At 48.4% G+C, this 25,063-nt stretch overlaps 1 protein-coding gene across 4 annotated transcripts in view; it reads right to left on the reverse strand.

Moving 5' to 3' along the window:
• The window catches only part of DPP9 (dipeptidyl peptidase 9), a gene marked incomplete at its 3' end in the record, with an annotated part of 53,332 nt that extends 28,615 nt beyond the window's left edge, over positions 1-24,717 (reverse strand). The window contains exons 1-10 of one of the 4 annotated variants that reach the window (XM_081895451.1): positions 24,550-24,715; positions 19,067-19,156; positions 16,633-16,707; positions 11,592-11,848; positions 8,183-8,295; positions 6,337-6,510; positions 5,833-6,001; positions 3,490-3,603; positions 1,313-1,441; positions 154-215 (exon numbers count right to left, since the gene is read on the reverse strand). In XM_081895451.1, coding sequence (XP_081751577.1) covers positions 154-215; positions 1,313-1,441; positions 3,490-3,603; positions 5,833-6,001; positions 6,337-6,510; positions 8,183-8,295; positions 11,592-11,848; positions 16,633-16,707; positions 19,067-19,122 — 1,149 coding nt within the window. In that variant the 5' untranslated portion in view covers positions 19,123-19,156; positions 24,550-24,715. Of the gene's footprint in view, positions 1-153; positions 216-1,312; positions 1,442-3,489; positions 3,604-5,832; positions 6,002-6,336; positions 6,511-8,182; positions 8,296-11,591; positions 11,849-16,632; positions 16,708-19,066; positions 19,157-24,545 lie in introns of all 4 variants that reach the window. The other 3 variants (XM_081895452.1, XM_081895454.1, XM_081895453.1) reach the window with 3 other exon arrangements.
• Between the last annotated feature and the right edge of the window lie 346 nt (positions 24,718-25,063).

A 25,063-nucleotide genomic window follows, 5' to 3' on the forward strand; every position in this document is an offset into this window, starting at 1 on the left:
TAAAGTTAAAGTTAAAGGCATTACGGATTTAATTCGTTTTGGGGTGCCGTGCTATTAATACCTTGAGCTGCTTTTGAGTTTGCTTTGCGAAGGAAAGCCCGAGAGAGGAAAGAAGTCAAAGACAATTAGCAAACTGCAACCCAGCTCCCTTACCTTCCCTTGGCTATCCACTTGAACTTCAGCAAGCTTCAGCGAGATTTTGGGGTTCTTGCTGCCTGGAATGGAGGGGAAGAAGGACATGAGGAGGCAGCTAAGATGAACGCTTTTAACACTCACTGCCCTCCCGAGATTTCTCTTCATGTAGGTTGTGTTAGTATTTCACGCATCTGATGCTGCAGATGAGATTGGTGTCAATCACATTCCTGTCTGGGAACAGAATACAGCCTTATCTCTCTTCCACTGTCTGTACTGTTGGACTGTACTTTTGGCATTTAGTTCATTCTGTTTTCTCTCGTAGCTGGTGAGAGACGCCATAATGCTTTGCCTGTACAAAGTGTGTAAATAAATACCGTATTTTTTGGTCTATAAGACTCAATTTTTCCCTCCTAAAAAGTAAGGGGAAATGTGTGTGCGTCTTATGGAGCGAATGCAGGCTGCGCAGCTATCCCGGAAGCCAGAACAGCAAGAGGGATTGCTGCTTTCACTGCACAGCGATCCCTCTTGCTGTTCTGGCTTCTGAGATTCAGAATATTTTTTCCCTTGTTTTCCTCCTCCAAAAACTAGGTGCGTCTTGTGGTCTGGTGCGTCTCATAGAGCAAAAAATACGGTACGTAGATTAGCTCTACGATATCTCACGCTTCTTCCTGTGTAATGCCAGAAGTGTAGTGTGCATATACCATCTGGCATATGTTGCTGAGCGCACTGGAGAAGAAGGAAAATGCCTTTTCCAGAGCTGCGCATACCGGAGGATGTTCGGACAGCGAGGGCTGCAGGAGCACCCACAGGTTGAAGAGGGCAAGCCCAGTTTTTGGCTGGTCAATAGCACAGGACGATTGCCATCTCTACCATTATTACCCTAAGATTACAACACTAAAACCTGCTATTGGACTGCCTTGCATTTCTTTTTCTTGTGAGTAACAACCGTGGCAGCCACTGGGCGGCAAAAATTTAAATGATCTGGCTTTCCTAGAAGAAAATTCAGAATCCAAGGAGAAATACAAGAAAGTGGAGGTGCCGCCTAAGGAATTCTGTGAGTTCCGGGTTCACCTCCGGCCACCTCTGGTTAAAAGGATCAGAGGCAGAAGGCGATGTCGTCTGCCAGGTGGGGTCTTCCAAGCCCCCTTCATCCTCACCCCACAGCTCCCCCACTGACCTGTCCTGGGGTAGCGGTACGAGTCCGTCTTCCTTTCTTCCAGGGCGGGAGAAGGAACATGGATGATCTCCACCTCCGACTCGTCCACCTCCTCATAGAGGATTCGTAATGTGTTCCAGCCCTCGGGACCTAGGTTGAGGAGGCGAGATGGGGAGGTGAATTCTGAGGCAGCTCCTCCCAGCACTCTCTTCCTGCACACACTGACCTCGGAGCGTGGGCCATTCAACAAGAGGACTGTGCAACACAGACTTCTTCTGCATTCAGCAATGCGCGGCAGGAAACTGCTGTTGTATTTCTCCAAGGAAAACACTCCTGCTCACATGTCTAGAAGCTTGTGGTCCAAGGCTGCATTTGCAGAGCAGTTTATCCCATTTTCCCTAACTGCTAATTTCTGCACTGTGTTTTGAGCTTTCACACGACACAAAGGCCACTTCCAGAAATGCAGCAGAATATGGTGCAAGCTTAGCGGTCATTTCCATGTTGTTTGCTTCCAGGGGTGGGCGTGGGATTTTCATTTGCAAAATATCACAAAAATAAGTGCTAAACGTGTGCTCTATTCTGCTATATTTCTGGTAGTGGCTTCTATGCCACATGTAAGCTCAATGTGGAAACCGATGACAGGTAAAAGTACTTATTCACGCAGTACACAATTAGCCTATGGAACTCGCTGACCTCCAAAGGGATACTGTAGAGCTGGAAAAGGTTCAGAAAAATGGGCCATACCTCAAGGGCTGCCCTTCCCCATATAAACCAACCCAGACTCTGTGCCCAAAATCCTCTCTTTAAAAATGAAGTTGAGACTGCAGCCCTCGTTGCTCTGAGCAAAAGGCTGGACTGAACACAAACACAGGAAGCCGTCAAACAGCCAGGCCCTTCTTTGTGTGCCTCCTCCACGAGAGGTCCAGAGAGCGGAAACACAAGAACCAGCCTTCTCTGTGGTGGCTCCCTGTTTGTGGAAAGCTCTCCCAAAGGTTTGTCTGGGTGCCTTCATTGTACATCTTTAAGCGAAAAAGTTCCTCTTCCACCAGGCCTTTGGCCGATTAATATTTTAAGGTAAAGGTAAAGGTACCCCTGCCCGTACGGGCCAGTCGTGTCCGACTCTGGGGTTGCGCGCCCATCTCGCTTAAGAGGCCGGGGGCCAGCGCTGTCCGGAGACACTTCCGGGTCACGTGGCCAGCGTGACGAAGCTGCTCTGGCGAGCCAGCACAGCACACGGAAACGCCGTTTACCTTCCCGCTATAAAGCGGTACCTATTTATCTACTTGCACTTAAGGGTGCTTTCGAACTGCTAGGTGGGCAGGAGCTGGGACCGAACGACGGGAGCTCACCCCGCCGCGGGGATTCGAACTGCTGACCATGCGATCGGCAAGACCTAGGTGCTGAGGTTTTACCCACAGCGCCACCCGTGTCCCTAGATTAATATTTTAAGACCTTTAAAATTTGTTGGGGGGCGTGTATTATTTTGCTTTGTTTTTCTTTTAACTATTTATTTTGTGCTTTTATGCTGTATTTTTATATAGTGAACAGTCTTGAGATTTTCAGATGAAGGGTGGTATATGAATTTGAATAATAATAATAGTGATGATGATGATGATGATGTAAAGGACCCCTGGATGGTTATGTCCAATCAAAGGTGACTATGAGGTTGCGGCGCTCATCTCGCTTTCAGGCCGAGGGAGCCGGCGTTTGTCCGCAGACTGCTTTCCGGGTCATGTGGCCAGCAGGACTAAACCACTTCTGGTGCAACGGGACACTGTGATGGAAACCTGAGCGCATGGAAATGCCGCTTACCTTCCCGCCACAGTGGTGCCTATTTATCTACTTGCACTGGCGTGCTTTCAAACTGCTAGATTGGCAGGAGCTGAGATAGAGCAACGGGAGCTCACTCCGTCGCGGGGATTCGAACCGCTGACCTTCCGACTGGCAAGCCCAAAAGGCTCCGTAGTTTAGACCACAGCGCCACCTGCGTAATGGGGATGGAGTGGCTCCCCTATAAGAAAAGGTTGCTGTGTTTGGGGCTTTGAGAGAAAAGGCAACTCATGCTCCCTGATAGCTGTCCATGCTGTCAAGGACTGATCTGAGTTGTAGTCCAACAACCCTTGGGAACAAAAGATGGGGGAAAGCTGATCTAAGTGCTGGTAGGATCGTTGCGTGGCCTAGGTGCCCTGAGCACTCACCTTCTTGGCAAGATGTGGGACACCACCAGTACCCCGTAAAACGGTCAAACTCCTCCTGAATGACGAACGTGGCTACGCCTGCAGATTTGGGGTCATCTAGCACGCTGGATAAGCCTGCAGTGGGGAGAAAGGAGACAGAGTTTGGGCCAGGGAACTGAACCTAGCACAGCTGGCTATGATCACCTAGCTCTGAGTGGTTTTCTCCGATGGGCTGCAACGCCCCTAAGAAAAAGGGAAGCTGCCTTGCTCATAAAGGGTAAAGGGACCCTGACCATTAGGTCCAATCGTGGCCAACTCTGGGGTTGTGGCGCTCATCTCGCTTTACTGGCCGAGGGAGCCAGCGTACAGCTTCCGGGTCATGTGGCCAGCAGGACTAAGCCGCTTCTGGCGAACCAGAGCAGCGTACAGAAACGCCGTTTACCTTCCCGCCAGAGCGGTACCTATTTATCTACTTGCACTTTGACGTGCTTTCAAACTGCTAGGTTGGCAGGAGCAGGGACCAAGCAACGGGAGCTCACCCCGTTGCAGGGATTCGAACCGCCGACCTTCTGATCGGCAAGTCCTAGGCTCTGTGGTTTAACCCACAGCGCCACCTGTGTCCCTATGCCTTGCTCGTGGTCAAGGCCATTTTATGATATAAATAAAATGACAGAGCCAGGTCCTCTCTTCCATGTCCTTCTGCAGACAAGGCCCACGTGTGAAGAGGTGTGTGAGTCAAGATGACTGTGTTCCCTTCTCTCCAGAGCAAGTCACCCTCTGCTTCTGAGGTTGCAGGGAGCTGCAGGAGGACTTTTTACATTCCTCGTTTCATGTCACCTGCCCAGCCCTGGCAGAGGAGTAAGGGCTTAGTCCAATGGTCTTACAGGGAGTCCTAGCATGCCATCTAGAAAATGGTTGTGCCCCCCAACAGCATCATCTCACTGCCCCCGAGGAATTATCGTAAGAAGGGAAGGAACAGATGTGTCTCTGCTTTTGGGGTGGCCACGAACTTAAATGTCAACTCACCTTGTCTTCAAATTATTCACCTGACTAGCCTACAGGGTTCTGAACAAATATTTATAACCCTACAAAAAGCTCTAAGGATTGTAATTCTGATTTACAGGATACAGTGGTACCTCGGGTTACATACGCTTCAGGTTACAGACACTTCAGGTTACAGCCTCCGCTAACCCAGAAATAGTACCTCGGGTTAAGAACTTTGCTTCAGGATGAGAACAGAAATCGTGCTCCGGCAGCGGGAGGCCCCATTAGCTAAAGTGGTGCTTCAGGTTAAGAACAGTTTCAGGTTAAGAACGGACCTCCAGAACGAATTAAGTACTTAACCCGAGGTACCACTGTACATGGGAATCGGTTACACAAGACTTCCCTTTCTCTTCAGCTATCATATCGGATTACTTGAATACAAGGGACAGAAAGACTAGGCTTGGGCCCCAAGGTCAATGTACACCCTCCCATTTAGGAAATTTATGGACAAGACCATTAACCATGCTGGTATTTGCAAACAAGACTTGAAGGATTGGCAGCATCAATCCAAATGACCACAGTGCCTGGAGACAGAAAGTCAGGTCGCGCATCCACAGCAGTGATCAGAGGAGGAAGGGTTGCTGGGAGGAGCACAGAGAGAGGAAACGCCATGGGGCTTCTGCAGCAGCCCAACAGGACACCTTCATCTGTCCCAACTGCAACAAAACATGTCTCTCCTGCATCGGTTTCAAAGCAGGCGCTGCAGCCTTCCAACAGTTTGACTTCATCTCCAAAGGTGCACTCCTGCATTGCCTCCCAAGACAGATGCCAAGAACAATCGCCTTAACTTACAAGCTAAGTTAATTTACTACCGTATTTTTCGCTCTGTAAGACGCACCCGACCATAAGGCGCACCTAGTTTTAGAGGAGAACAAGAAAAAAAATGTTCTCTCCCTCTCTGCTCAGCGCCTCTCCAGCAAAGCGGGAGGAGAAACGGAAGGGGCTCAATTTCTCCTGCTGCTTCGCTGAATGGGCGCTGTGCAGAGAGGGAAAGCTGCGCAGCGGCTCTCCAGCGAAGCGAAGCCAGGAGAGCAAGAGGGATCGATCCCTCCTGCTCTCCTGGCTTCAGGGATAGCCTCCCAAAGCCTCCTGAGAGCAGCAGGAGCGTTCCTGCTGTGCTCCGGAGGCTTCGCGTTGCTTTCGCGAAAGCTGCGCAGCCTGCATTCGCCCCATAAGACGCACACACATTTCCCCCTACTTTTTAAGGGGGGTTGTGTCTTATAGAGCGAAAAATACGGTAATTTAGAGGCTGATCTGGCACCAGGCAGGGATATTTATTTCCCCTCCACACAAGACGGGAGTGTTATAGACAGCGCTCACCTTTCTGGCAATACGTCAGCCTCCGCTCCTCCCCCGTCTCGATGCTGGCAACCCAAAGGTCGTTGTTGTTGATGAACGAGAAGAAAGACGGATTGGCGGAGCAGATCTTGGGATCCATTCTGGGGCCTGAGCACTGCGTCTTGATTTCCAGCGGCTTCATCGGAGACACCTGCGGACAAGCAGCGCACACACCTGTGAACTCTCCACGGCGCAGAGAGAGAAAAAGTTTCCCTCCCTTGTTTGAAAGTACTAGAATTCGTGCACAACCCATGAAGCTGAACGTTCAGAGGTTCAAGGTAGACAAAACGGAAAGGTTCAGAAAGGAGAAACCGAAAGAGGGACACGTAAGCGGAGGTACGACTGTATACTGACCATTACTAAGCGCTGTGGATAAGCACAGGAGAGCAAAGAGAACCTCCATAGCCAAGGGCACTTTACCAACAATTACCAAGCGCTGTGGATCAGAGCAGCGTGCTGTGACTGCTGCCTTTAACGCATGCTCACCATAAAGCCGTTCTTGCCTCCGTCCCGGCAGTGGAAAAGGCTGTTGCTGGCCTGGAACAGGAAGAGGCCGCTCTCGCTGTGGAAGTCGTAGGAAGTGATCCCAAAGACCCCTAGCCGCTTGCGTTCCCTCAGCAGCTCTTCCTCCCTGGAATACATCCCGTGGTGGGGGGTGGCCTGGCGGAAAACAGGGGAGGGGGCCCCCAAAAAAGGTCATGAAGGTACACGCGGAGAAAACACGAGAAAGTTCTGCCACCAAGCTACTGTGCAAATCTGATTTGTTTACTTAGGGGGATTTGTACCCCCCCAAAAAACCCCAGCCTCTCAGAGCGGCTTCCGTATAATCAGTTGGAACAAGACAGTCCCTGCCTGCAGGCTTAGAATCGAAAAATACACAACGCATAAGGAAGTGCTGGTTTTGACCTACAAAGCCTTAAAACAGCTGAGGAACACAGTACCTCAAGGACCGCCTCTTTCCATATGAAGCTACCCAGACCCTGAGATCATCTTTTGAGGCCCTCCTTCGTGTGCCTCCTCCTCAAGAGGTGCGAAGGGTGGCAACACGAGAACGGGGCCTTTTCTGCGATGGCTCCCCTTCTGTGGAATGCTCTCCCCAGGGAAGTTCTCCTGGCGCCTTCATTATACAATCTTTAAGCACCAGGCAAAAGCGTTCCCTTTTAACCAGGCCTTTGGTTGATCTGATTTACATCCTATGCCCTTTTAAAATGCGATGGGGAGGGGAGCTACTGGGTTGTTGTTTTCATTTTTATTATGTGTTTTGTGTTTTTCTATCTTGATTTTATTCTGTGAACCGTCCTGATACCCCAGGTATAGGGCGGTATATACTGCAATGCGCTCTACGTGGGGCTACCTTTGAAGGTGACCTGGAAACTGGAATTAATCCAGAATGCGGCAGCTAGACTCCTGACTGGGAGTGGCCACGGGGACCATATAACACCGGTCCTGAGAGATCTGCATTGGCTTCCACTACGTTTCTGAGAACAATTCAAAGTGTTGGTGCTGACCTTGAAAGCCCTAAACGGCCTTGGTCCTGTATACCTGAAGGAGCATCTTCACCCCCATCATTCAGCCCGGACCCTGAGATCCAGCGCCGAGGGCCTTTTGGCAGTTCCCGCATTGCAAGAAGTGAGGTTACAGGGAACCAGGCAGAGGGCCTTCTCGGTAGTGGCACCCGCCCTGTGGAACGCCCTCCCTTCAGATGTGAAGGAAATAAGCAGCTATCTTATCTTTATAAGACATCTGAAGGGAGCCCTGTTTAGGGAAGTTTTTAATATTTAATGCTGTATTGTTTTTAACACTTGATTGGAAGCCGCCCAGAGTGGCTGGGGAAACTCAGCCAGATGGGTGGGGTATAAATAAATTTATTATTATTATTATTATTATTATTATTATTATTATTTAAGAAAAAAGGGACGGTGGGGGGAGGGAATCAAACTCAGGCTCTGGTTTTTAAAACAGCTGTTCTTATGACCAGCTTGCATAGTTTTAGGGACAGGAGGTGCCTGGGGGGAGCTGGTCTTTCAACAAAGCTGATGGAGCGAGTCTTCTGCTTCCCATCTCTCTCACTTAGGCAGCCTGATGGAAAAGGAGCTGAGGCCTGATGGAGCTGCCCCAATAGAGTGGGTGGAGCGAGAATCTTGGGCAGTGCCAGCTTCTGCTGTGGGAGAGGGAGTGAGCCTCCATCGCGGAAAAAGATTCCCTGCCTCCGATTTACTCTAGATGTGGAATCAGAATTATTATTTTTTGTTCTGGTTCCCCCCCCCCCCCGAACAGTTCCCGAGTCCACCGAGCACAGTGAAGCCACAGCCCACCTTCCAACACGCCTCACCTGGAAATGGTCCAGCATCTGTTTCCACGACAACAGGAGCAAGGCTTCCTTCCGTACCTTTTTGGGAATCTCAGAGTAGAGGAGGGAGTTCTCCCTGCTTCCGTACGGCATTCCTGTTGAAATGGGAACCAATTCAAGCTCGTGCTTTTACTTTTTTTAAAAAAAAAATTATTAAAGATTTTATAAATACAATAGAAAAGATAACAGAAAAAACAGAAAACAGAACAAGAAAAAAGAAAATAGAATTAACATCTTTTGGACTGTTTTCTTCGCTTTTTGGACTTCCTCACATCTCTCGCTCCTGCGTTCCAAATTTATATAATTTTAACCAGCAATTTATCACCTTGTTTCAATTCTTATTCTATAAATTTCCAATATTGTGTCCCTAACTTTGAATACTTTTATCTAAGTCTTAAATCCCTGATTTAAGCATGATATTTATTCAAAATTTATCTTTCTCTTAAAATTCACTCATTCTCATATTCTTTTCAACTAGCTTGATGGTGCCGTGATATTTTCAATCTCGCATCCTTCTTAGCACTCATACAATTTACAATGTTTTTGTAAATAGTCCTTAAATTTCTTCCAATCCTCTTCCACTGCTTCCTCTCCCAGGTCTCGGATTCTGCCGGTCATTTCTGCTAGTTCCATATAGTCCATCAGTTGCATCTGCCATTCTTCCACAAGCTCGTGCTTTTACAGTACAGTCATATCTCGGGTTACAGACGGTTCAGGTTCTGCGCTTTCGCAAACCAATTGTTAGGTGAACGTTCGCATAACAAGCCGACGATTTCCATCGATTCCCATGGGGAATTTTCTAACGCACAAACACGTGATCCCAAAATAACAGGGAAAGCCAGGGAAATCCCCTGAATCCTTGCAAAAGGCAAACAATGAAGGGAAAATGCAATCTCTCCCTGTCCCTCTCTCCCACCAGTTTCTGGCAAAATGACTGCCGCTGACCAGCAAAAGACAAGGAAGACCACTTATTTGTTTACAGTACAACAGACAGGTTGGGATATCTGAATCTGCAGTATGGATAAGCGAGGTTTGGGTCCTAACTCATTGTGTTTGGATAAGTGAATTTTCATATAATGAGAATTTGGATAACAGGACATGAGTGTTTCTTGTTGGCTTTTTGGTTTTAATACTGTTTTTCAATCTGCCTTATGCATTTACGTTCTTATTTCTGAATTTCTTTCTTTCTTTCTTTTACTGCTTTATTAGTTTTTAAAACAAAACAAACACAAAACAAGGCACTACGCAACCATCAGCGAATGGCAATCCAAAACTAACACTCCGTACACACAAAAAAGAAAAGATTGAGTTCATCCGTCACTAATTCTAACATGACTTCCGATCCCTGCACCCATTGTGCTTTCTAAGTTTCATTACAGCTACACTCTCCTAAGTTATTCTGTTATGTTAATTCTGTGGCGATCTCTTTATTTCATGAAGAAATCAGTCCAGACTTGCCAAAGAATTTATGTTGTTACGATGTTCTTTTAAATATTCTCTGCAAATATTCCACTCTCCATTAAATATTTGATTTGTATGGTCTCGGAATCTTGCTATTAAATACTGCTAGTTCTGCATATTCTAACATTTTATTTTGCCAATCTAATTTTGAGGGAGTAGACTCTCCTTTCCGTACCTTAGCAATTAAAATTCTTGCTCTTGCAAGAGTATTTCTGAATTTCTTTCAAAATGCTGGTTTATTGTTTAGCTGTCCTGCACAGTACGATCGCATCTTAGGTGGGGGTCTGGTTCCAAGGCTCCCACACATAAATGAAAATTGTCTATTTCCAAACCATTAGATCAGGACTCAGCAAACTTTTACAGCAGGGGGCTGGTCCACTGTCCCTCAGACCTTGTTGGGAGGCGGACTATATTTTGAATGGAAAAAATGAACTAATTCCTATGCCCCACAAATATCCCAGAGATGCATCTTAAATAAAAGCACACATTTTATTCATGTAAAAACACGCTGATTCCCGGACAGTCTGTGGGCCGAATTCAGAGGGTGATTGGGCCAGATCCGGCCCCCAGGCCTTAGTTTGCCTACCCATGCCTTAAATCCACCCTCTATCAAGAGAGTTAGGGAGAGGGAGGGAGAAAGTCATAGAATCATAGAGTTGGAAGAGACCACAAGGGCCATCGAGTCCAACCCCCTGCCAACAGGAAACACCATCAGAGCACTCCTGACATATGGTTGTCAAGCCTCTGCTTAAAGACCTCCAAAGAAGGAGACTCCACCACACTCCTTGGCAGCAAATTCCACTGTCAAACAGCTCTTACTGTCAGGAAGTTCTTCCTAATGTTGAGGTGGAATCTTCTTTCTTGTAGTTTGGATCCATTGCTCCATGTCCGCTTCTCTGGAGCAGCAGAAAACAACCTTTCTCCCTCCTCTATGTGTCATCCTTTTATATATTTGAACATGGCTATCATATCACCCCTTAACCTCCTCTTCTCCAGGCTAAACATGCCCAGCTCCCTTAGCTGTTCCTCATAAGGCATCGTTTCCAGGCCTTTGACCATTTTGGTTGCCCTCCTCTGGACACCTTCCAGTTTGTCAGTGTCCTTCTTGAACTGTGGTGCCCAGAACTGGACACAGTGTTCCAGGTTAGGTCTGACCAGAGCAGAATACAGTGGCACTATTACTTCCCTTGATCTAGATGCTATACTCCTATTGATGCAGCCCAGAATTGCATTGGCTTTTTTAGCTGCCGCGTCACACTGTTGGCTCATGTCAAGTTTGTGGTCAACCAAGACTCCTAGATCCTTTTCACATGTACTGCTCTCAAGCCAGGTGTCACCCATCTTGTATTTGTGCCTCTCATTTTTTTTTGGCCCAAGTGCAATACTTTACATTTCTCCCTGTTAAAATTCATCTTGTTTGTTTTGGCCCAGTTCTCTAATCTGTCAAGGTCGTTTTGAAGTGTGATCCTGTCCTCTGGGGTGTTAGCCACCCCTCCCAGTTTGGTGTCAGCTGCAAATTTCATCAGGATGCCCTTGAGTCCATCATCCAAGTCGTTGATAAAGAACTCCTAGAACTCACGTCCGTCAGGTGGAGTTGGGTTTTGCTTTTAAGATTGTAAGCTGCTCCATGGAAGAAGCTCCTCGAAAAGGAACGATGCACATTTTAAAATAAATATAAAATAAATAAATACAGGCAGCCCTCCGTTTACACACGTTCAACATGTGCATGCGTATACACACATCACACTGAACCCAGAAGTAACCTGGAACCATCATAAAGGCGTAACTGAAATGTCACTAAAAAGGTGGAACAGGGGTTGGGACAGAACAGGGTGTTTACAGGTTTTTTCAATGGTTTTCAATTATATGCAATTCCGCGGAGCCACAAGGTGCCTCCGACTCTTTGGTTCCCAACCCAACCCAATCTTACCCAGGTAATACAGCCGATGGGAGTGAGGGCTCGACTCTTCGGTCTTCCGCACGAACTGGAAGTCATGGGGCGCCTTGTTCACGATCATCCCCGTGTACTTCCGGCTGCTGTGAATGATGTCACGCAGCCCCTCCCACGAATGCTTCTCCACCTGGAAGTGGGAAGCGGACGTGTCCTCCATCTCCACGGCGTCTGAGCTGTCGGACAGAGCATCCACCGCTGTCATCTTCAGCCTTCCTCCTGAATTGGTTAGGCAGCTGGGGGAGGGCAGGTGGGCAGAGAAAATTGGCGGATTGGGGAAACGGATACAGAAAGAGAGAAAGAAAGGGGAGAGGGTGCATCAATGCCATACAGAGTCAGGGTTCATCCATACAGTTTATCTCAGGCTCCCTCAACCTCGGCCCTCCAGATGTTTTGGGACTACAATTCCCAGCATCCCTGACCACTGGTCCTGCTAGCTAGGGATCATGGGAGTTGTAGGCCAAAAACAACATCTGGAGGGGCGAGGCTGAGGAAGCCTGGTTTATCTGATAGTAAAGGTCCTCCTGAACTGTTATCAGTCCAGTCTGAGACCGCACAGCTAAAGAACAGCACACTCAGATAAATGCTGGGGATGCAAAGAGGCGGAAGAACATTCTTTCATATGTGGTGGACTTGTAAACTGGTAAAAGGGTATTGGGAAATGATCCATAATGAACTGGGGGGAAATGTTTAAAAGTACACCGCGCGCCCCAAACCAGAGTCCTTTCTGTTGTAGATAATTTAGACTGAAATCCCCAGGTGTCAAAAAAACTTATTTATGTATGCTACTACTGCGGCCCGGGTTTTGTTAGCCTCCCAATGGAAAACGATTGAGGTCCAAAATAAAGAAGAATTGCAACTTAAGTTGACAGAATATGCGCAACTTGAAGATTTAACTTATAGAACAAGAGAACAAGAAGAACATACGTTTAGAGAAGATTGGAAAACATTCATTGAATATATGGGAAATAACTGTTTAAGGCTGAGAATGCTGGCAATATTAAGAAAAAAATCAACAGTATAGTAGTAGTAGTAGTAGTAGTAATAATGATAATAATAATAATTTATTTATACCCCGCCCATCTGGCTGAGTTTTCCCAGCCACTCTGGGCAGCTTCCAAAAGAATATTAAAATACAATAGTCTATTAAACATTTAAAGCTTCCCTAAACAGGGATGCCTTCAGATGTCTTCCAAATTATATAAAGTATAAATTAAGATGGTTGAAATAATGGAATTTTGACCAAACTGCAGGAGGCAGTGGAAGACAGGAGTGCCTGGCGTGCTCTGGTCCAGGGGGTCACAAAGAGTCGGACACGACTGAACGACTAAACAACAACAATAATGAAATACTGAATGGTATTGTTTTTGTAAAATATGCAGGGATCAAAGGTAAAGGACCCCTGACAGTTAAGTCCAGTCGCTAATGTCTCTGGGATTGCGGCGCTCATCTCGCTTTACTGGCCGAGGGAGCCGATGTTTGTCCACAGACAGTTCTTCCGGGTCATGTGGTTTTGCTGCTGGCAAAGCCAGAGCTGTACACAGAAACGCTGATTACCTTCCCGCCGTAGCAGTACCTATTCATCTACTTGCACTTTGGCGTGCTTTCGAACTGCTAGGTTGGCAGGAGCAGGGACCGAGCAACAGGAGCTCACCCCGTCACGGGGATTCGAACCGCCGACCTTCCAATCAGAAAGCCCAAGGCTCAGTGGTTTAGACCAGAGCGCCAACCGCAGGGATTAATGATATGTAAAATGAACCATGGAAAGAGAAGGGAAGTCATCGATATCTTAGGATGTAGAAATGAATATTTTAAACTGTAAAACAGAAAATTTAATTATATATATGACTCCCTCCTTCCTATCAGAATGAAATAATTACCGTATTTTTCGCTCTATAAGACGCACCAGACCATAAGACGCACCTAGTTTTTGGAGGAGGAAAACGGGAAAAAAATATTCTGAATCTCAGAAGGCAGAACAGCAAGAGGGATCGCTGCACAGAGAAAGCAGCAATCCCTCTTGCTGTTCTGGCTTCTGGGATAGCTGCGCAGCCTGCATTCGCTCCATAAGACGCACACACATTTCCCCTTACTTTTGAGGAGGGAAAAAGTGAGTCTTATAGAGCAAAAAATATGGTATACAAACTCCAAAAAGTACTGCCTGTGCTGGTTTTTCTTTCCTCCTCTCCACCAACCCCATTGTCTTTTGGACTGTAAGCCTGTGGGGCAGGGAACTCATGTTACTGATTGTTGCAAACCGATCTGAGAACCGTAATTTTGGCTTTTAGCTGCTTGCCAGCATGGTTTAAGCATGGTCCGTAAAACAAATGTTCCCCATACGTCTTCAAAATAGCTCCCACCATTAAAAAAAAAACCTAGCACATCAGACGTCTTAGCCTTCTCAAAGATATTCTGCTTTGCTGGGTTCAGGAAGGCCTTTTGAAAGGGGAAGGTTAAATATCAAATACAGTGGTGCCCCGCAAGACGAACGCCTCGCAAGACGAAAAACCCGCTAGACGAAAGGGTTTTCCGTTTTGGAGGCGCTTCGTAAAACGAATTCCCCTATGGGGTTGCTTCGCAAGACGAAAAAAATCTTGCATCCCCCAGCGGTTTTTTCGCGCTTTTTCCGCCCTTTTCTTAAGCCGCTAAGCCGCTTATCAGCTGTTCCGCTGATAAGCCGCTTAACAGCTGATCGCTGGAAGCCGCTTGACAGCTGTAGCGCTAATCCGCTAAGCTGTCAATGGGCTTGCTTCGCTAGACGAAAAAACCGCTAGACGAAGAGAATCACTGAACGGATTCTTTTCGTCTTGCGAGGCACCACTGTACTCTACCTGCTGCCCAAAACAACACAGGACAGAAGACTGGGGCCACATCCACACCATACATTCAATGCAGATGGCTTACCCCTCAAAAGAATCCTGGGAACTGTAGTTTACCACTCCCACTGCCGCCAGTCCCAGCACCCTGAACAAACTACAGTGGTACCTCGGGTTACATATGCTTCAGGTTACAGACGCTTCAGGTTGCAGACTCCGCTAACCCAGAAATCGTGCTTCAGGTTAAGAACTTTGCTTCAGGATGAGAACAGAAATCATGCTCTTCCGGCGCAGTGGCAGCAGGAGGCCCCATTAGCTAAAGTGGTGCTTCAGGTTAAGAAGAGTTTCAGGTTAAGTATGGACCTCCGGAATGAATTACTGTATTTTTTGCTCTATAACTCACTTTTTCCCTCCTAAAAAGGGGAAATGTCTGTGTGTCTTATGGAGCAAATGCAGGCTGCGCAGCTATGCCAGAAGCTAGAACAGCAAGAGGGATTGCTGCTTTCACTGCGCAGCGATCCCTCTTGCTGTTCTGGCTTCTGAGATTCAGAATATTTTTTTTCTTGTTTTCCTCCTCCAAAAACTAGGTGCGTCTTATGGTCTGGTGCGTCTTATAGAGCGAAAAATACGGTAAGTGCTTAACCCGAGGTACCACTGTACAGTTTGCAGAATTTTTTTGGGGGGGGGAGCCCATCTGCTTTAAATGTAGATGGCATGGATATGGCCTAGTTCACAGGAAGATGCTGTACTCAACTAGCTCAGCCACTCTCCGGGGTTTCAGAAGAGGGGACCTAAACAGCCTTGCCTGGAGACGGACTTCTTACCCTTTTCCTACTTGGTTATCATGCTTTCTCTCTCCAAAACAAAGAGAGAGCAGTATTCCAGTCCTCATAGTTCTTGTTTAGACAGGATCATAGACGGCTGTCTCATACAGAGGCCACGATTCACACCACAGCTAAAGGACTATGATTCTACTTTAAACAGCCAGGGCTCCCTCCCACAGTGGTACCTCGGCTTAAGTACTTAATTCATTCTGGAGGTCCATACTTAACCTAAATCTGTTCTTAACCTGAAGCACCACTTTAGCTAATGGGGCCTCCTGCTGCTGCCGTGCCGCCGGAGCCCAATTTCTGTTCTTATCCTGAAGCAAAGTTCTTAACCTGAAGCACTATTTCTGGGTTAGCGGAGTCTGTAACCTGAGGTACCACTGTATATGGGAAATGTAGTTTTAGCAGCCCCTTCCTATCCCCCTCATGGAGCTACAATTCCCAGAGCTCCCTGTGAAGAGGAACCGAGGCCTCCTAACAACTCTCAGTGCCCTTAATAAACTACAGCTCCCAGAATTTTTTTTGGGGGGGAGGCAGAAGCTACAACCTGCTACCGCAGCACTCTAAATGTGTGGGTGCGAATGTGGCCAGAGTCAAGGCCACTGTAATTCGCTCTACACGGGGCTGCCCTTGAAGTTATCCCTGAAACTCCAGCGGGTGCATAATGCTGCAGCGAGGCTCCTCACGGGGTCTCTGCCGTGGGAGCATATTCACCCAGTGCTTTTCCAGCAGCACTGGCTCCCAGTGGAGTACAGGGTCAGATTTAAGGTGCTGCTTTTGACCTTTAAAGCCCTTCACGGCCTAGGACCCTCGTACCTACGGGACCGCCTCTCCTGGTATGCCCCACGGAGAGCCTCAAAGTCCATAAATAGCAACACCCTAGTGGTCCCGGGCCCTAAGGAAGTCAGATTAGCCTCAACCACAGCCAGGGCCTTTTCAGCACTGGCTCCGGCCTGGTGGAACGCTCTGTCTCATAAGACCAGGACCCTGCGGGATCTGATTTCTTTCTGCAGGGCCTGTAAGACAGAGTTGTTCCGCCTGGCCTTTGGCTCAGAATCAGTTTGATTCCCTCCCCCTTTCTTTTTCCTTTCTCCTCCTATGAAGAGATTGCTCCCTAATTGTTTTAATGTTGTATCTTAATCTTTTAAATTGTATTTTAATCAACTTGTTTTTATTATTGGTTGTTAGCCGCCCTGAGCCCGGTCTTGGCTGGGGAGGGCGGAGTATAAATAAAAAATTATTATTATTATTATTATTATTATTATTATTATTATTATTATTATTAAGGCCTCAGTCTAGCTATCTCCGTTGTTTCTGCACTGAGGGCGGAGGCATCCCTACAGGGGTTAAAAAACAAGCATGGTTCCCCAATCCTACCTGGAGACGGCGGGGTTTGCACCCGGGACCTTCTGCATGCAAAGCAGATGCTCTGCTACTGAGCAACAGCTCCCCCTGTAGGAAAGGAAGGGAAACTTCTCCTGAAAACGCATGATGGTCCCAGCATCTTTCGTAACACTGTGGGGCAGCTATAAAAAGAGTTCATTTGGATTGCCCCGTAGGAGCACTGATAAGGCTAGAGACCTGCCCAACCCCCAAGCCCAGCTCCTGTGTGATCCTAAGGTAAAGGTAAAGGGACCCCTGACCATTAGGTCCAGTCGCGGACGACTCTGGGGTTGCGCGCTCATCTCGCTTTACTGGCCGAGGGAGCCGGCGTACAGCTTCCGGGTCATGTGGCCAGCATGACTAAGCCACTTCTGGCGAACCAGAGCAGCGCACGGAAACGCCGTTTACCTTCCCGCCAGAGCAGTACCTATTTATCTACTTGCACTTTGAGGTGCTTTCGAACTGCTAGGTGGGCAGGAGCAGGGACCGAGCCACGGGTGCTCACCCCGTCGCGGGGATTCGAACCGCTGACCTTCTGATTGGCAAGTCCTAGGCTCTGTGGTTTAACCCACAGCGCCACCCACGTCCCTTGTGTGATTCTGGGACTCAATTATTTATGTACACAAAATACATTATAGGCAACTCCCCATTCACAGGTGCTGAAGGCACACACAACTGCTCACGTGCGCACTGCCACAAACCCGGAAGCAGCATGGAAAAGCCCTAAAAGAGCGTGAAAACTGCAAAAACAGTGCCCAGCAATCCCATAAGCCTTTGCAAGTGCAATCCCAGGAGTCCTTGCACTGAACTTTTGAGGACTGCGGAGAGTTGGGAGTTGCCAGCTTTTTCCAATGGTGTTCCCAAATACCGTATTTATTCAAGTTTAATGTGCCACCGTATCTAATACGCACCTTAATTTTCAGAACCTTGAAACCAAAAAAGTATTTCCTGGCGAATGTAAATGTGCCATTGAATCTAATGCGCACCTTAGTTTTCGCAACGTAATTTGGCGAAAAAGGTGAGCATTAGATTCGAGTAAATGCGGTATAAGAGATTTTTAGAGGTGCCATGCCTTGGAAAGTAGTCCCCCATGAAAAATAAGAAGAAGAAGAAATTGGATTTGATATCCCGCTTTATCACTAAAATAAGGAATATCAAAGTGGCTAACAATCTCCTTTCCCACAAGAAACACTCTGTGAGGTGAGTGGGGCTGAGAGACTTCAGAGACGTGTGACTGGCCCAGGGTCACCCAGCAGCTGCAGGTGGAGGAGCGGGGAAGCGAACCCGGTTCACCAGATTACGAGTCCACTGCTCTTAACCACTACACCACACTGGCTCTCTACACCACACTGTAAATGTGGGGTAGCCTGTATAGATTTCAGAATCAGACTTGTCTGTATGGCGGTAGAGTATAAGGAACCACACTCCAAGTGGTACACTAGGGTAATTTTAATAGAGGGAGGGGGAAACTAGACTATTTGTCCCTGGCCACATCCCAATTGTACATCTGAAGCGCTAATGTACCCCTTCAAACACTCATAGCTCCCCACAAAGAATTCTGGGAACTGTAGTCTGTTAAGGGTGCTGAAAGTTGCTAGGAGACCCTATGTCCCCCACCACAGCTACAATTCCCAGAGTTTTCCTGTGAAGAGGGATTGACTTTTAAACCACTCTGGGAATTGTAGTTACGAAAGGAGTAGGGGCCAATGGGCCACATAAAGTGAGGCTGCGGGCGAGTTTCCCACCTTTATCATACAACAATACACCAATGTTTGAGACCACCAGCCAAAATATAGGGGTGGGAAGACCATAGATCTGGATCTGCTGGTGGAATGCGAGGTGGTCTCTGCTATTTAGCAAGAATTCTTGACTCGCAGTTATTCAATAACAGCAATTAGCACTGATAAGGTACTTCAGGTCACCCAAGCCATGTAATTTTCCTACCTCCCTGTACAAACCTACCCAGGTGTAAAAAACCTCACGTGAGCACCTTGTCTCAGTATCACCAACATCAGATGCGTGGTTGGTGGTGACAGGAAAGTTCTTTCTGTATCTGCTCCCATATTGCGGAATTCCCTTACAGAAGAAGTTTGACTGGTTCCCTCCACTAGGAAGTCAGGTTAGGACCTTCTTGTTCAGACAGGCCTTTGGAAACTAAGGGGCAGACGATGCTGACCACTGGGGCTGCTGTCTGGGCAAACTGTATTTTATTTTCTGGCTCTAAATGTGTCACAACAGGGAAGTGGAAACCTGCTGCACACGATATGATCCTGAGATTGCAAGTTCAGCCAGCACAGCTAACAGAAAGGGATGGTCGGAATCTGAGAGGAGTTGCCATTCAGAAAACAAACCCCTTGTTTTTAACCTCCTGAGTCCCCAACGCTTCCTGCTTCTCCAAAAGCTACTCAAGTCAACTTCAGAAAGTTACCTTCTCCAACTTCCTGCACTTTCGTTTTCCAGCCGAGCCCTCTTGACTTTCTGCATCAACTGCTAAGCGAGCCTTGGACGAAGTAAGAAACTAGACGGCGGAAAGAAACAGAGGGCATGTGATCACTCTGAAGTAAACTGGCAGAGATACACACATGTTTTGGGGGTGAAGCATAGAGAGACCTTTTGCCAAACCACAAAAACTCCCAGCTGCAATGTTGCAGTCTTTGAAACTGCATCTTCACACTGCTTTTAGAGCTCGAGACTTTTCCCAGAGAATCCTGGGAACTGTAGGCTGTTAAAAGTTGTGGGAGTTATAGCTCTGGGAAGTGGGAACTACATTTCCCAGGATTCTTTGGGGTGGAAGTCATGTGCTTTGGATGTGCAGCAGATTTAAATATAGGGTGTGGATCTGCCCCTACTTTCACTTTTACGGGGGGGGGATCTAAAGCCCCCCTTAGGATCCTCAGCACAGAATAAGAATAAAGGGTACCACCAGTTGTCTGGCCTCTTCTCTAACATTTGTGCAATGAGTCGTACAATGGCGCGGCGCCAGAGACATCGCCAGGAACATCGGGTGAAAGCTGACTTATACGGAGTCAGCCCATCAATCAATTTAGATCTCTGACTGCAGTTTCAGACAAAGCTCTTCCTAGACCAGGCTTCCTCAACCTCGGCCCTTCAGATGTTTTGAGACTACAATTCCCAGCATCCCTGACCACTGGTCCTGCTAGCTAGGGATCATGGGAGTTGTAAGCCAAAAACATGAGAAGGGCTGAGGTTGAGGAAGTCTGTCCTAGACCTACCTGAAAACGGGGAGGGAAGGGGAGACATACTTGGTGGACCTTCTGCATTCAAAGTGAGGTACATTCATTTCCCCAAATTCTCCCCTTTTAATATTCAGCCTTTAATAAGGATATGGGGTAACCTGGAAAAGGGAGAGAAAGAATGAAGGTTGTGGCAATGTCAGGAATGGGGCTGACATTCAAAATAGAATTCTGTGGAAAGCCTCAAATCCACAGCCGTGAATGAAAGTATTTAATATCCACATTCCACCCCCAAAGAGGAACCAGAGTTTAATCCCAGTTTCCAAGAGGAGTCTTAGAATTATTTGGACGAAATCAAAGCTTACAAGCCTTTACTCCTGGGACCCCTTCTAAATTGCTATGTTTATTAAAACATTATATTCTTATTACAAAATAAAGCACCTACAACATATAAAAGACATATTAACATATAGACTATGGTTTTTTTTTTTGAGCCCTTGCTCAATCAGTCAGTGATCCTAATACAATATAGTAATAATATAGCAATACTTGTGTTCTTAGTTATCTTAGTGGCAAAGACACAGCCCCATCTCCGCTGTTTCATTATCGCTGCTTACGGAGGGTCCATGTCTCAGGAAAAGAATTCAAAGGTCCCCCTTAACACATTTCACAGAAACAGGTAAGAACAGGGAACAGAGTTTTGCCATGAAAGGTGAAGCTTTTCAGCCCCTGCAGTTCCAGAGAACCACAAACAAGAGGCCAGAAAAATCTTGGAGAAAGTGGGGCTTACATTTTTATTCCACCCTTCCTCCAAACCTACATGGTTGTTCTCCCCAACTTTATCCTCAAAACAACCCTGTGAGGTACGTTAGGCTGAGAGGCAGCAACTGGGCCAAGATCAGAAGAATGTAACAAGGCATGTTGGAAGTTCCCCAGGTGCGTTTTGCGACTGACGAAGGTCGGATCGCAACCATGTGGAGATCTCTGGATGCCCAGGCTGGCGACTGACATCTCCATCTGGTTGGCTCCTCCAGCTTTCTTAAGCAGATCAGCAGAAAAGCTTATTTATTGCATTTATCTCCCCACCTTTTTCTCCAAGGAGTCCATGGTTCACACCCATCTCAGTTAATCCGCACAACACCCCTGTGAGGTAGGTTAAGAGGCTGTGACTGACTACAAGATCAGTCAGTGAGATTCCTAACTGAGTGGGGATTTGAACCCTGATCTCCCAGGTCCTAGTCCAACACTCTAACCTGCTACACCACACTACCTTCCTGGAGTCCTCCTTCTAGGGGGCAGCTCTATAAATTAAGCAGGTAAATAAAAATGGGAAAAGCCAAATGTCACTTAGGGAAGGCTCAGAAATATTTTACTTGATGCTTGAATTTGTTTTATTCTGGATTGTTTTATTTGGTGTTTTAAAGAAAAAAATCTCAAAAGTGGTTTGCAACACATTAAGATACAAAACAGTACAGTGGAGGCTGCAGGTTTCGAATATGATCCGTGCAGGATGCACGTTCGCAACCCGCAGCATTCACAACCTGCGTCTGCGCACGTGCAGGTTGCAATTCGGTGCTTCTGCACATGCGCAAAGTGCGATTTAGCACTTCTGGACATGCATGACCGATAAAACCCAGAAGTAACCCGTCCCGGTACTTCCGGGTTTCGACAGTCCCTAACCCAAAAAAACGCAACCTGAAGCGGCTGTAACCCAAGGTATGATTGTATATAAATGAAATTAATAATAAAAATAATTCCTCCCTTCATTGAGGGGAAATGGAGTCTAGCCATTCTGCTGCGGCAACTGTAACCTAGGTTTAAGGTGCTTTTTGGCAATATGCTTATATACCAGTTTCTAACACTGGTAACAAGAACCTGGCTGCTGAATCCGGCCAAGGCAGGGCCCATCTAGTCCACTCTCCTATTCTCACTGTGGCTGAACAGATGCCCTCACGGAAGGTCAGCAAGCAGGACCTAAGCCCAACAACAGCTCTCCTAACTTGTGATTCCCAGCGACAAACTGGCTCCGACAGAGGAGGCAGAATAACACCTGCAGATTCATTTTGGTGCAACTTACACAGATAGATGTGTAAGCTTTCTTATTATCATACCACCTTGTTTGATCTTAAATATCTGGCGGTATTCCGATCCAGCCAGAATAGCCCACAGAATCCAAGGAGGCACAGGCTGCCTACACGACGTCAGGTTAAGTCATAGTAACACAAGGAAAACCTGCTGGATCAAGCCAATGTCCCTTCATCCAGAATCCTGTCCTCACAGTGACCAACCAGATAATAATAATAATAATTTATTATTTGTACCTCGCCCATCTGGCTGGGTTTCCCCAGCCACTCTGGGTGGCTTCCACAAAGACCAAAAATACACTAAGATGTCACACATTAAAAACTTCGCTGAACAGGGCTCCCATCAGATGTCTACAAGAAGGAAGATTCCACCTAAACCTTAGGAAGAACTTCCTGACAGTAAGAGCTGCTTGACAGTGGAATTTGCTGCCAAGGAGTGTGGTGGAGTCTCCTTCTTTGGAGGTCTTTAAGCAGAGGCTTGACAACCATATGTCAGGAGTGCTCTGATGGTGTTTCCTGCTTGGCAGGGGGTTGGACTCGATGGCCCTTGTGGTCTCTTCCAACTCTGTGATTCTATGATTCTATGAATGTCAGGTACAGTGGTACCTCAGGTTAAGTACCGTATTTTTTGCTCTATAAGACTCACTTTTCCCCTCCTAAAAAGTAAGGGGAAATGTGTGTGCGTCTTATGGAGCGAATGCAAGCTGCACAGCTATCCCAGAAGCCAGAACAGCAAGAGGGATTGCTGCTTTCACTGCGCAGCGATCCCTCTTGCTGTTCTGGCTTCTGAGATTCAGAATATTTTTTTTCTTGTTTTCCTCCTCCAAAAACTAGGTGCGTCTTGTGGTCTGGTGCGTTTTATAGAGCGAAAAATACGGTAATTAATTCGTTCTGTTCTTAACCTGAAACTGTTCTTAACCTGAAGCACCACTTTAGCTAATAGGGTCTCCCGCTGCCGCCACGCCGCCAAAGCACGATTTCTGTTCTCATCCTGAAGCAAAGTTCTTAACCTGAAGCACTATTTCTGGGTTAGTGGAGTGTGTAACCTGAAGCATATGTACCACTGTAGTTGTTTATCTCTTTGACATCCCCATAAATAAAAGATAAAAGTTGTTTATCTCTTTGACATCCCCACAGGGCGGATGCCACCACCGAGAAGGCCCTGGTTCCCTGTAGCTTTGTTTCTCGCAATAAGGGAACCGCCAGAAGGCCCTCAGAACTGGACCTCAGTGTCTGGGCAGAATGATGGGGGTGGGGACGCTCCTTCAGGTATACTGGGCCGAGGCCATTTAGATGCCTTTAAGAACACAGGCCACTGAAACTCACCACACAAAACTACCCCCCCACCCTGTGGAGGCAAAAAGTCCAAAACACTTTATTCTATAGGGATGGGGGTCTCCCAAGTTCTGAAGCTGGGATGGGAGGGAGCAGGCCTGAAGAAGCACCCCTTCCAAAAGGGGCTCTGATGGGGAAGGCATGGGGGCCAACAAGCCCCTTTCTTCCTACCCCTCCAGGGAGGCAAGACCCAAACCCCCTCCCATGGATGATCCACAGCAAGGGTGTTCCCTCCATCCAGGAGCATGGGCATTCCGCTGGAGCCTGGCACAAGGGAAGCATATTTGGGGTGTGGTCCGCAGAGAAACCCCCCCCAAAGCAGGAGAGGGCGTGGCCAGCAGCGGGGGCGTGGCCAAAAACCCCTCCCATGGATGATCCACAGCAAGGGCGTTCCCTCCATCCAGGAGCATGGGCATTCCGCTGGAGCCTGGCACAAGGGAACCTTATTTGGGTTGTGGTCCGCAGAGAAACCCCCCCCAAAGCAGGAGAGGGCATGGCCAGCAGCGGGGGCGTGGCCAAAAACCCCTCCCATGGATGATCCACAGCAAGGGCGTTCCCTCCATCCAGGAGCATGGGCATTCCGCTGGAGCCTGGCACAAGGGAACCATATTTGGGGTGTGGTCCGCAGAACCCCCCCCCCAAAGCAGGAGAGGGCGTGGCCAGAAGCCCCCTTCCGGGGGGCGTGGCCAAAAACCCCTCCCATGGATGATCCACAGCAAGGGCGCTCCCTCCATCCAGGAGCATGGGCATTCAGCTGGAGCCTGGCACAAGGGAACCTTATTTGGGTTGTGGTCCGCAGAACCCCCCCCCCCAAAGCAGGAGAGGGCGTGGCCAGAAGCCCCCTTCCGAGGGGGCGTGGCCAAAAACCCCTCCCATGGATGATCCACAGCAAGGGCGCTCCCTCCATCCAGGAGCATGGGCATTCAGCTGGAGCCTGGCACAAGGGAACCTTATTTGGGTTGTGGTCCGCAGAACCCCCCCCCAAAGCAGGAGAGGGCGTGGCCAGAAGCCCCCTTCCGAGGGGGCGTGGCCAAAACCCCCTGCCTGTTTCAACTCAGGCGCCAAGGCGTGGCCTTGCGCGATGGAGGCGTGGCCTAAGAGGGGCGGGGTCTTCAGGACCCTCTCTCCAGGGGGCGTGGCCACCGGGCTGAGGGCGTGGCCACGGGAAAGCCTATTCGGAGCGTGGTCGGGACCCCCCCACCGCACGCCTTGCTTGGAAAGGGGGCGGGGCCTCTTCCCTTCGGCCCCTCCCCTCCCTCCCCTCAGAGGCCCCGCCCGCCAGCCGGCTCCTCACTCACTGCTTGGCTCCTCGGCCTCCCCCAGGCCGGGCTTCCTCCGCTGCGGGGTGAGGGGGGTAGGGGAGGGTTGGGTTCCGCGGAGGCTTCACTCCCGCTCCATTTCCTTTCCTGGAGACGCCGGAGCTCCGGGGGAGGGGGGGAGGGACACCGCCGGCCTCCGCGAGCCTCCCGCCGCGACCTTTCTCCCGGAACCGGAAGCCCGCTCTCTGGCCGTCTCCCAACTCTCGCTCACCTTCTCGCGAGAGTGAAGCGGGGGGACCCGAACGAGAAGGGGGCGGGGTCTCGAACTGACTTCTTTCCCCGCTGCTCTCGTCGTCGTCCAAGGCGCGGTTATTCTCGCGAGAGTAAGCGGAAGGAGGGCGGGGCCTCTTGCGAACGCGGAAGGAACCATAGAGCATGAAACGGGAGGTTGCCTCTGACGGTTGGGAGAGACCACCCTGGGAAATTATGGAGGGGTGGCGTGGAATGTTCGTGAGGAGAATTTTTTTATTAAAGGATTTGGATGACGGCGAAC

The sequence above is a fragment of the Podarcis melisellensis genome, assembly GCF_964234715.1.
Source record: "Podarcis melisellensis genome assembly, chromosome: 18".
Classification (NCBI taxonomy): domain Eukaryota; kingdom Metazoa; phylum Chordata; class Lepidosauria; order Squamata; family Lacertidae; genus Podarcis; species Podarcis melisellensis.